The sequence below is a fragment of the Sapajus apella genome, unplaced genomic scaffold (assembly GCF_009761245.1).
Source record: "Sapajus apella isolate SASKATOON/1434 unplaced genomic scaffold, GSC_monkey_1.0 scaffold36, whole genome shotgun sequence".
In the NCBI taxonomy this organism is placed as follows: domain Eukaryota; kingdom Metazoa; phylum Chordata; class Mammalia; order Primates; family Cebidae; genus Sapajus; species Sapajus apella.
This window is the reverse complement of record NW_022436976.1, coordinates 33,333,365-33,345,588: the sequence shown is the minus strand read 5'-3', so window position 1 is coordinate 33,345,588 and position 12,224 is coordinate 33,333,365. Positions and strand designations below refer to the sequence as shown.

General features: G+C 40.9%; 1 protein-coding gene across 10 annotated transcripts in view; it reads right to left on the bottom strand.

Moving 5' to 3' along the window:
- The window catches only part of TUT4 (terminal uridylyl transferase 4), a 135,606-nt gene that overhangs the window by 9,496 nt on the left and 113,886 nt on the right, over positions 1-12,224 (bottom strand). For 6 of the 10 annotated variants that reach the window (XM_032296999.1, XM_032296995.1, XM_032297003.1 and 3 more), the window contains 4 exons: positions 9,311-9,426; positions 7,861-8,081; positions 6,511-6,611; positions 1,386-1,833 (listed from right to left, as the gene is read on the bottom strand). In XM_032296999.1, coding sequence (XP_032152890.1) covers positions 1,386-1,833; positions 6,511-6,611; positions 7,861-8,081; positions 9,311-9,426 — 886 coding nt within the window. The remainder of the gene's footprint in view (positions 1-1,385; positions 1,834-6,510; positions 6,612-7,860; positions 8,082-9,310; positions 9,427-12,224) is intronic. The other 4 variants (XM_032297000.1, XM_032296997.1, XM_032297002.1 and 1 more) reach the window with 2 other exon arrangements.

Here is a 12,224-nt window from a genome sequence, read left to right as displayed (position 1 = left end):
AAATATGTATATTTTTAAGCTGGATATAAAACAATTTATGGCATGTGTCAACTATTTTCTTAAATAGGCAATTTTTTTTAAATGACTGAATGGTAATATACCAAAATATTTCCTAGTATTTATGTCTAGGAATTGAGATGACAGATGATTTATTTCTCAAATACTCTACAAGGAAGATGTATTACTTAGATATCAGAAAAAAAAAACTATTTTTTAAATGTTAATAATATTTTTTCTTTTTTAAATAATTGTTCCTTTTTTTTTTTTTTTTTGGGGACGGAGTTTCGCTCTTGTTACCCAGGCTGAAGTGCAATGGCGCGATCTCGGCTCACCGCAACCTCCGCCTCCTGGGTTCAGGCAATTCTCCTGCCTCAGCCTCCTGAGCAGCTGGGACCACAGGCACGCGCCACCATGCCCAGCTAATTTTTTGCATTTTTAGTAGAGACGGGGTTTCACCGTGCCGACCAGGATGGTCTCGATCTCTTGACCTCGTGATCCACCCGCCTCGGCCTCCCAAAGTGCTGGTATTACAGACTTGAGCCACCGCGCCCGGCCTAAATAATTGTTCCTTAATGAGAAATAACAGTGTCTAGGGCAAGCAGCACAGTTTTGAACAAAGAAATTAGTTTAAATCTTGGACCTACCATTATTGTTATTATTTGGTTTCCTTATTTTTGTTTTTTTTAAGACAGGGTCCTGCTCTGACACCCAGGCTAGAGTGCAATGCTGTAATCTCAGCTCACTGCAATCTCTACCGCCTGTGTTCAAGTGATTCTTCTGCCTCAGCCTCCCAAGTAGTTGGGATTACAGGCACTCACCACCACACCTGGCTAATTTTTGTATTTTTGGTAGAGACAGGGTTTCACCATGTTGGCCGGCCTGGTCTTGAACTCCTGACTTCAGGTGATCTACCCAATTTGGCCTCCCAAAGTGCTGGGATTACGGGCCTGAGCCACTGCACCCAGCCAACCTACCATTATTAACCATGACAGTAAGACAGTTAAGTTACTTAACTCTTCAATTTCATCAACTGTATACATAACAATACCTACACCATACAGGGTGGCAGTGAAAATTTTAAAAAATACTAAAATAATAGCTATCATTTATGTGTATTACACCTCATTTAACATTTACAACATCCATGTAAGTTAGATGCCCTATTTTACAGATAAAACCAATGCACAAAGAGATTAAGTAATTGCTCAAACTACATAATAGATGGTAGGGTCAGGATTCTAATCCAGGCAGTCAGAATCCAGAGTCTATACTTTTAAATCTTTATCTAATCCTGTACCGTCCCTCCACAAATACTGCTTTCCTTGTTTTTCCTCACATTGTTTCTACAGACAAACAGATTACAAAGGAAGAAAACAAAAGGTTACCTGAATTCCCCACTGCACCACTGTTCACCAGGGAATTTGGAGCCACATTACGTGGCCAGTGTCCATCATGAGACGTGTTAGGAATTGCCACAGGTCTAGCAGCAGGCTGTGCAAAGATGATGCTGGGATCATTCAGGCCAATATTGTTGGGGGCACTGCCTGGTGCAGAGTGGATCACTGGACCATGGATGGGCCAGGATGGACCAGGGATCTGGAGAGGGTGCATTGGCAACAATCCCATATTGTGCATGGGAGAATACTGAGTTGGTGGGGACTGGGGAAAGTTATACAGTGGCATCTGGACCTGATGGGGAGGTTGAGCTCCCTGCTGAGGTGGGCCAAGCTTAGGTTGGGATCCTGGCTGAGATGAAGGCTGGGTAATAGCAGCTGACTGGGAAGAGTTCTGTGGAAATGGCTGAGGCTGAGGAGAATAAGATGGTGATTCAGACTGCAGAAAAAAAAACCACACATTTTAAAATTAATTTCAAAACATCTTAATTTTATAAAAGTAGAGATAAAAATATAAAATTTAAAACTTTATAAACAGAATTCTATGACGTATATCATAAAAAATAATGAGATTTTCCAGAGGCACTCAAATCCCCATCTCAAGTAGATATTACCTCACAAATCTCTGTATTGTCCAAAGAAAAGAAAGCCCAGACATGGTTCCCATCGGGCAGAACACGTACTTCACATTGCGAACTCAAGAATTCCATCTAAATATCTCATAGTCATTTTCATTTAGTCCCTCCCCAAATATTAACTGTGTCAATTATGTACTTAGTACTGTTCTAGGTAATAAAAATGTAATACCAACAAGTATGCCCTCATGGAGCTTAACGTTTATGGGGGATAAGGAGGAGACCATATGAAGATTACATAAGCAATCACAATAAGTATAATGAGTACTGTGATAAAGAACGTGTAGTGTATAGTTGTCCCTCAGGATATGCAGGGGATTGGTTCCAGGACCCCCACAATCCTCCTATACTCAAGTCCCACAGTCAGCACTGCAAAACCCACATATACAAAAAGTTGGCCCCCTGAATACTTGGGTTTTGCATCCTGGGACTACTGTATTTTGCAACCACAATCTGTTGAAAAAAATTCATGTATAAGTAGACCAATGCAGTTCAAACCTGTTTTGTTCAAGAGTTAACTGTATAATGAAATCCCAGAGCAGCCACCTAAAACCACTTTGGGAGGTGGAAAGGAATCAAGGAAAGCTTCCCAGAAACCTTTAAGCTGAGACTCAGGGTAAAGATAAATCAGTCTGATGCAACAACCTAGAGATAAGGGAAGAGGAAGAACGTTCAATTTGACTGAAGGTCTAGAGGTATGAAAACACACGCCTTTTTAAAGTAATTGGAATCTGAAAGAAGTTTAATATTACTGGAGTATAATGGCAGGGTAATGGCTGAGGCTGAAGACCTAAATAGGGGCAAGACAATGAAGTATCTTATAAGCCTTGTAATTTAGACTGTCTCCTAAGTGCGGTGGTAAACCACTGAAGGTTTTTTTCCTTTTCTTGAGACACAGCCTTGCTCTGTCACCCAGGTTGGAGTGCAATGGCACGGTCTTAGCTCACTGCAACCTCCGAAAGCGATTCTCCTGCCTCAGCCTTCTGAGTAGCTGGGATTACAGGCACACGCCACTATGCCCAGCTAATTTTTATGTTTCTAGTAGAGATGGGATTTCACCATGTTGGCCAGGCTGGTCTTGAACTCCTGACCTTGTGATCTGCCCACCTCGGCTTCCCAAAGTGCTGGGATTACAGGTGTGAGCCACCGCGCCCGACCTTTTTTTTGAGACAGAGTCTCACTCTGTTGCCCAGGCTGGAGTACAGTGGTGCGATCTCGACTCACTGCAACCTCCGCCTTCCGGGTTCAAGCGATTCTCCTGCCTCAGCCTCCCGGGTGGTTGGGGCTACGGGCTCACATCAATACGGCCAGCTAATTTTTTGTATTTTCTTTTAAGTACGGACGGGGTTTCACCATGTTAGCCAGGATGATCTTGATCTCTTGACGTCTTGATCTGCCTGCCTCGACCGCCTAAACTGCTGGAATTACAGGCGTGAGCCGCTGTGCCCTGCCACTGAAGGTTTTTTTTTTTTTTTTTTTGAGACAGAGTTTCACTCGTTACCCAGGCTGGAGTGCAATGGCACGATCTCGGCTCACCGCAACCTCCGCCTCCTGGGTTCAGGCAATTCTCCTGCCTCAGCCTCCTGAGTAGCTGGGATTACAGGCACGTGCCACCATGCCCAGCTAATGTTTTGTATTTTTTGGAAGAGACGGGGTTTCACCATGTTGACCAGGATGGTCTCGATCTCTTGACCTCGTGATCCACCCACCTCGGCCTCCCAAAGTGCTGGGATTACAGGCTTGAGCCACCGCGCCCGGCCTCACTGAAGGGTTTTAAACAGGTCAGGAACATGGTCAATATGCACTTTAGAAAGATTATTGTGGTTTAGTAAGAATAAAATAGAGAATTTTTTTTTAAGGCCGATGAAAGACAGGCTTGGCACAGTGGCTCAAGCCTATAATCCTAGCACTTTGGGAGGCTGAGGTAGGCGGATCCCTTGAGCTCAGGATTTTGAGACCAGCCAGGGCAACATGTCGAAATTGCATCTTTACAAGAAATAAAAAATCAGCCAAATGTGGTGATACATGTCTGCAGTCCCAGCTACTCTGGCGGCTGACATGGGAGAATCACCTAAGCCTGGGAGGTCGAGACTGCAGTGAGCTGTGATTGTGCTACCACACTCCAGCCTGGGCAACAGAGCAAGACCCTGTCTCAAAAATAAATGTATGAATAAATAAATAAATAAATAAATAAAACTAAAAGGCTGCTGAGACTGATTAGGAGGCTGCTATATACAGCAGTCCTGAGATGACAGTAGTCTAGGCTAAGGAAATATAAACAGGGATAGAGGGAAGCAAATGGCTGTTAAGATACTTTTTTTTTTTTTTTTTGAGACAGAGTCTCACTGTGTTGCCCAGGCTGGAGTGCAGTGGTGCAATCTTGGCTCACTGCAATCTCCAACTCCCAGGTTCAGGCAATTCTCCTGTCTCAGTCCCCCAAGTAGCTAAAATTACAGGTTGTCCCACCACGTCCAACTAATTTTTTGTATTTTTAGTAGAGATGGGGTTTCACCATGTTATTCAGGCTGGTCTCAATTCCTCACCTCAGGTGATCTGCCCACCTAGGCCTCCCAAAGTGCTGGGATTACAGGAGTGAGGCACCACATTCAGCTTTTTAAAAGGCAGAAACAATAAGACTTAGTGACTGGATATAGAGGTTGAAGGAGTGGGAAAAGTTTTGGAAATGAGATAGAAAATAGATCATTCAATGAGATATAAAACACAGGAAAAAGAGGCAAGACCTGCGGGTTGGAAGGAAAGATTAACTACATTTTAGACATGTTCAGGTGCTAATTATTAGACATCAGAATAGCAATGTCCATTAGATACTCTTTCCAAAAGCAAAGGCGAGAAAAATGTGAGGACTAGAGGCAGAAAATGAAAATTAGGGCAGCACAGAAAAATGGTTAGAGCATAAATTTTGGTTACAGAGAGCCTGAGGGTTCATGTTCTGATTCCAGGTGTCTATTGACCTCAGGCTCGAAACTTAAAACTCGGTTCCTTTACCTATAAAAGTATAATCAGAATTTGCCTCAGGTTTTGAGATTTTGAGGTTTTAAGATAGGAACGGGATTGAAGAAGAATGTTCAGGGGTTTCAACGGAGGGTAACTTTTTAATTAAGCTAAAATAACAATGTTAAAAACTGTTAAAGCCTGACAATGATATTTATTATTTTCCATAGTTTTGAAATATAATCACAAAGAATGAATGTATGTATAGCACATAGTTTACACTCAACAAACGTTAACTACATTAAATGTGATTGTTGTTTATGAAAGCATCAGGCATATAATAGGTATTCAAGTGTGTAAGGTGAGGGTGGAAAATTTCCTAAATATTTTCCAAAGATTCTCCCTAATACTCTTCAAATACTCTAAGAGTTTTTTCTAAGACACAAATCATATTAGAATTAGCATGTTAAACGATTAACAGATTTGAAACCAGAAAGACCTCGGTTTGATTGTATAATCTCTTTTTCTCAGTTTCCCAATATATAAAATTTGATTACACTAATACCTAATACCATTACCTCACATGGCCACTCGAAAGATTAAATTTGCTAAGTGTAAAGCGCTGAACATTATGTCAGATTTAGAGTGCTATTTAGAGTAATTATTAATTAATTTAAGAAGTACAAGGTGAATGCAGACTTACACAAAGGTTAAAAGCAACTCAGCAAACTTAATATTAAACTTATGTGTGGGCTGGCCACAATGGCTCACATCTGTAATCCCAGCACTGTGGGGGGCTAAGGCAGGTGGATCCCCTGAGGTCAGGAGTTCAAGACTAGCCTGATCAATATGGTAAAACCCGTGTCTACTAAAAATACAAAAATTAGCTAGCTGTGGTGGCATCACCTAGACTCCCAGCTACTCAGGAGATGGACATAAAATTGTATGATCCCAGGGGTAAGGAGGTTGCAGTGAGCCAAGATCGCACCACTGCACTCTAGCCTAGGCGACAGAATGAGACTCTATCTCAACAAAAGGAAAAAATAAATAAAATAAACTTATGAGTCTTAATTCTCATTCAATATTGTTTTTTTACAGGGTGTATTTCACTGGGTATCAATATGTCAAGCTATGAGAAGACACAAGTTTCACATAAGCAAAATGCCATGTATATACTGCCTTAACAACACTAAATGCCTATAATATCTCAATTTTTATGTCTATTTTTATTAATCGTACTGATATCTTTCCATTAAGCAAAGTCTGAAACCTCAAAGTTATTATCTTATTTTTAATCCATCTTATTAGGTAGTTATTTTACAATTGAAGAGTAGGCTCATGTAAATTAAGTAGCTTGTATATAGACAGGAACCCAGATCTACATTATTCCAAAAGGAATACCCATTCCATCTATGTGCCTAGCAAGGACATTTATACAAAGCATGATGTAACCTGGAAGATTCTATTTGCCAGCCTGAGAGAAAACACTATCACTCAAAGACTAACACATTGACAGACAGAGTACTTACACATTCTGAGGACTGTCTAGTCCTTATGGACTGATCACCCTGCTGCTGAGCTGAACCAGCCACCTGTTGAGCATTTACAAGGTTGCGGACCAGCTGGGCTGCTAAGAGAAGGCATCACAAAGAAAATCAAGAGATAAGGAAAGTAGCAGAGAAATGACAATAAGTAAACTCCCTTCTTTTGTAGAAGGGAGTTTAGACTTTTAAACTACAAGTATATTAGTGAAGGACTTGTAGCAACTGAACTACTTTTAAAAGCCATTTTTCAATCTAGCAAATCAAGAAAAAAATACACTGATCCTAAACACAAGAATAAATGCCATTTTGCTTTTCAAAAGGAACAACAGATTTAGTTGAGAAATAATTTCTGGCTGGCTGCAGTGGCTTGTATCTGTAATCCTGTTACTTTGGGAGGCTGAGGTGGGGAGCTCACTTGAGTCCGTGAGGTCAAAGCTGCAATGAGCTATGATCATACCACTGCACTCCATCCTGGGCAACAAAAGCAAGACCCTGTCTGTCTGTCTCCCCCCGCCACCTTCTCTCTCACACACACACACACAAAATCTTTCTGCAATAAAAACCTGAGCAACTGGAAATCACCACTTCTAAAACGTTCTCTTTTTTCTTTCAATAAACTGTTCCTTGGGTTACTATTTAATTCTCAAAATTCTTTGTGAAATGTAACATGAACAGATATCCCTCTCTCATAGCAGCAGTGGGAAAAAATATAATTTCTCCAATACGTTTCTAGGAAAACAAAATCTCTTGTAAAGAATGGTATACCAGCCGGGCGCGGTGGCTCAAGCCTGTAATCCCAGCACTTTGGGAGGCCGAGGCGGGTGGATCATGAGGTCAAGAGATCGAGACCATCCTGGTCAACATGGTGAAACTCCGTTTCTACTAAAAATACAAAAAATCAGCTGGGCATGGTGGTGCGTGCCTGTAATCCCAGCTTCTCAGGAGGCTGAGGCAGGAGAATTGCCTGAACTCAGGAGGCGGAGGTTGCGGTGAGCCGAGATCGCGCCATTGCACTCCAGCCTGGGTAACAAGAGCGAAACTCCGTCTCAAAAAAAAAAAAAAAAAAGAAATTATAAGGGCGTGGTAGCTCATGCCTGTAATCCCAGCACTTTGGGAGGCCAAGGCAGGCAAATCACAAAGTCAGGAGTTTGAGACCAGCCTGACCAACATGGTGAAACCCCATCTGTACTAAAGAAGTATACAAAAATTAGCCAGGCGCGGTGGTCCAAAATCATACAACTAGGTTTGCAATAGAGAGGAATTAGGATCCTTTAGCATGACATCAAAATATATGACTTCATTTCTGTCAGAAACTGTTTGGCCTTTTCTATTTACCTGCCACACTGCTATTCCTCTGACGGGCCAGCTTGACCTCTGGGCACTCCCTTCGTACATGTCCAGCATCTCCACATATAAAACATCTGAGGTCTCTGGGGTCTCTAAAGTCTCGAGTGTCGTGGAGGTCTCGGGGGTCAGTGTCTCGGGAGTCTTTCTCTTCTTCATTCCCTTCCTTCTCTTCTTCACTGTCTTTCTTCTTTAGTCTAAACAGTAAACTGCTGATACCAATAATGTGGGGCTAGGGACTTGTAAATTAAGTAAGTCACAGACAATGCAGGACTCTCACAATATCAAAAAGATTAACATGCCCATCATTTCATGCATCTTTTTAGAGGCAAGGGAACAAACATTTATGGCATACCTGCTCATTTGGCAGAAACTGGGTTTTCCAGTAGTTTTGTAAAACAACATTATGTTAAAGTTTTTTTAAATATCAAATTTTAAACCTTTAACAATCCTTAGAGGTTGATATTTATTACCTCAAGTTTTAAAAAGAAACTGAGGCTAAGAAAAGGTAAGTGTCTTGACTAAATTTAATAGTCAGTAAATAGCAATGATGGAAACTGGAAGTTTGCTCTGTTTCAAAACTTCCAAGTTTTCATATTAGGCCAGACTTGATGACAAAAGAAACAGACCTTCCTGACCTACCGTAGTATACAGAACCTATACTATAATTCATAGATATATTTTTGAGGAGGTACATAGATGTACATTCCCTAAGATCTTTAAGCATAACACAGCATATACCTCAAGAATTCCATTAATTGTATTTTAATTATTGGTCTGCATGACTGAGATTCTCAGCAAGAACCCAGTATCTTGGTCACTTTTATTTCTTGGCTTCTAGCAGTTTCCAACAAATAGTAGGTGTCAAGAAATGCTTCTTCAATTTAAAGAAAAAAAAAAAAAAAAAAAAAAAAACTGGCTGGGCATGGTGGCTCAGGCCTGTAATCCCAACACTTTGGAAGGTCAAGATGGGTGGATCATGAGGTCAGGAGTTCGAGACCAGCCTGGTCAACATCGGTGAAACCCCGTGTCTACTAAAGATACAAAAAACTAGCCAGGCGTGGTGATGTGTGCCTGTAATTCCAGCTACGTGGGAGGCTGAGGCAGGGGAATCGCTTGAACCCAGGAGGCAGAGGGTACAGTGAGCCGAGACTACACCACTGTATTCCAGCCTGGGTGACAGCATTGAGACCATGTCTCAAAAAAAACAAAACACACACCTGAGATTAATAAATAAATGAACAAATGAATGTTAGAAGATATTATTATACCATACATAAATCTTATCATATTACAAAATTCCACTCAAATGAACATTTAACCTTAGGTATAATTTAATATCCTGAACTTTCTCACTTAAACATTTCTGAGCATAATTATAGCTACAAATTGGCCTCTGATTTATTTTCCTCAAAATGTTTATATATATTCACTTGCCAACCTTTTCCTTTTAGGGCAGTCTTTCATGTAGTGGCCTATTTTTCCACACACACGGCAACATCTATCATTGGGAGCGAGTTCTCCATCTGTTAATACTCTGGAATCAAAGAAGTACTCCTAGGGAGAAAATGCAGTTTCACTAGGAAGAATCACTATAAAATCTTTTAAATTCAATTGGAAAGAAGACCAAGATGAAAACATGGTTTATTTTTACAAAGAAAATAAACAGCAACAAATAGTTTGTAACTAAAACCATGATATGAAAATAAGATTCACAATCATCATCACAGTTGCTAACAGTACTAACCAAATTACATTCGTATGGCATTATACAAAGAAGCTACAGATGAATAAGAAAAATCTCAATAAAGTAGATACTATTTTCACCCTCACTTTACAGATGGGAAACCTAAGATTAAGAAGTTCAAGTAATTTACCCATAGTTTAAAAAAAAAAAAAGTTAAGTCTCAGATAAAAGATTTAGAGCTAAGTCTATCTCACTACAAAACTCATGCTTTCTGCTACATTGGGTTACTTTTGGAAAGGAATTCTCTGTACAAAACTGCCTGTAGGCTCAGCCCAGTGACTCATGCCTGTAATCCCAGCACTTTGGGAGGCCAAGGCAGAGGGATCACCTGAGAATAGGAGTTTGAGACCAGCCTGGCCAACATGGTGAAACCCTATCTCTGCTAAAAACATAAAAATTAGGCCGGAGGCAGTGGCTCACGCCTGTAATCCCAGAGCTTTGCAAGGCTGAGCTCAGAAGTTCAGGACCAGCCTGGGCAAAATGGTGAAACCCTGTCTCTACTAAAACTACAAAAATCAGCCAGGTGCAGTGGCAGGTGCCTGTAATCCCAGCTACTCAGGAGGCAGAGGCAGGAGAATTGCTTGAACCCAGGTTGCAGAGGCTGCAGCGAGCCAAAATCATACCGCTGCACTCTAGCCTGGGTGACAGAGTAAGATTCTGTCTCAAAAAAAAAAAAAAAAAAAAAAAAAAGAAAACAACCACAAAAATTAGCTGAGCATGGTGGTGTGTACCTTTAATCCTAGCTCCAGAAGGAAGAGACAGGAGAGTTGCTTGAATCCAGGAGGTGGAGGTTGCAGTGAGCCAGATCATGTCACTGCACCCCAGCCTGGGCAACGGAGAGAGACTCCATCTCAAAAAACAAAACAAAACAAAAGCCTATAGACCCAGCTACTCAGGAGGCTGATATGGGAGGATCACTTGAGGTCAGGGATTTGAGGCTGTAGTGCATAATGACTATGCCTATAACAGCCACTGCACTCCAGCCTCGACAAAGTATCAAAACCCTGTCACTAAAATATAAAAATAAATAAGTAAATAACAACAACAACAAGCAATTCTCTGGTTTATGTGAAATATGACTGAACTGCTGGGTGAAGTGGCTCACGCCTGTAATCCCAGCACTTTGGGAGGCCAAGACGGAGGAATCACCTGAGGTTGGGAGTTCGAGACCAGCCTGACCAACATGGAGAAACCCCGTCTCTACGAAACATGCAAAATTAGCCAGGCGTGGTGCCACATGCCTGTAATCTCAGGTACTCAGGAGGCTGATGCAGGAGAATTGCTTGAACCCGGGAGGTGGAGGTTGTGGTGAGCTGAGATTGTGACATTGTACTCCAGCCTGGGCAACAGGAGCAAAATTCCATCTCAAAAAAAAAAAAAAAGAAAGAAAGAAAAAAAAAAAAGAGGCCAGGCGCGGTGGCTCAAGCCTGTAATCCCAGCACCTTGGGAGGCCGAGGCGGGTGGATCACGAGGTCAAGAGATCGAGACCATCCTGGTCAACACGGTGAAACCCCGTCTCTACTAAAAATACAAAAAAAAAACATTAGCTGGGCATGGTGGCGTGTGCCTGTAATCCCAGCTACTGATGAGGTTGAGGCAGGAGAATTGCCTGAACCCAGGAGGCAGAGGTTGCAGTGAGCCGAGATCGCGCCATTGCACTCCAGCCTGGGTAACGTGAGTGAAACTCCGTCTCAAAAAAAAAAAAAAAAGGAAAAAAAAGAAATATGACTGAATTTAGACTTGATCTTAGCCAAACTGTCAAGAAGCAATATATGATTGGATTTAATACAGCTTTTTAAGAACATGTAACATGTATTACGTAAATAAGAGCAGACCTAAAGAAAAGGTAGGGAGCCAAAAAGAAGTAAATAATTTTCCCAGGTCTTACAACCAAACTTATTTTTGCATTATCTTTGCACCTTACTTATCCTTCTAAACTTTAGCTTAGTTTTGCACTGTCACAAAGACTAGTTGATCCTAAATGATGTCCATCCTTCTAGAAGGCAAGAGAACATGTCCACTTAGCTGTCTTCAAATCTACCTAAACTCAAGGGTAAAAGTATAAGGGACATGCCCAATAGGACAGCTATAGCTTTAAAAAGACAGTAACAAGTATTGGTGAGGATACAGAACAACTAGAACCCATATTTTACTGGTGGGAATGTACAGTAGCACAGCCACTTTAGAAAACAGTTCCTTGAAAAGTTAATTTATCAAAATAACACAGCAATTACACTATTAAGTATATACCAAGAGAAATGAAAACATACATTCCCACAAAAATTTGCATACAAATATTCACAACAGCATTATTCATAAAAAGCCAAAAAGTAGAAACAACTCAAATGTACAAAAACTGATGAATGAATAATAAAATATGGTCTATCCATACAATAGAATATTTTTCAGCTATAAAAGAGAATGAAGTACTGATATATGGATGAGTGAATGTTGAAAACATCATGCTAAATGAAAGAAGTCAGTTTCAAAATGTTGCATATCATATGATTTCACTTATATGAAATGTCTAAAATAGGCAAATCTACAGAGACAAAAAGTGGATTAGTAGTTTGAGAAGAAGGGAAGAGAGGGAAGGAGAACTGACTGC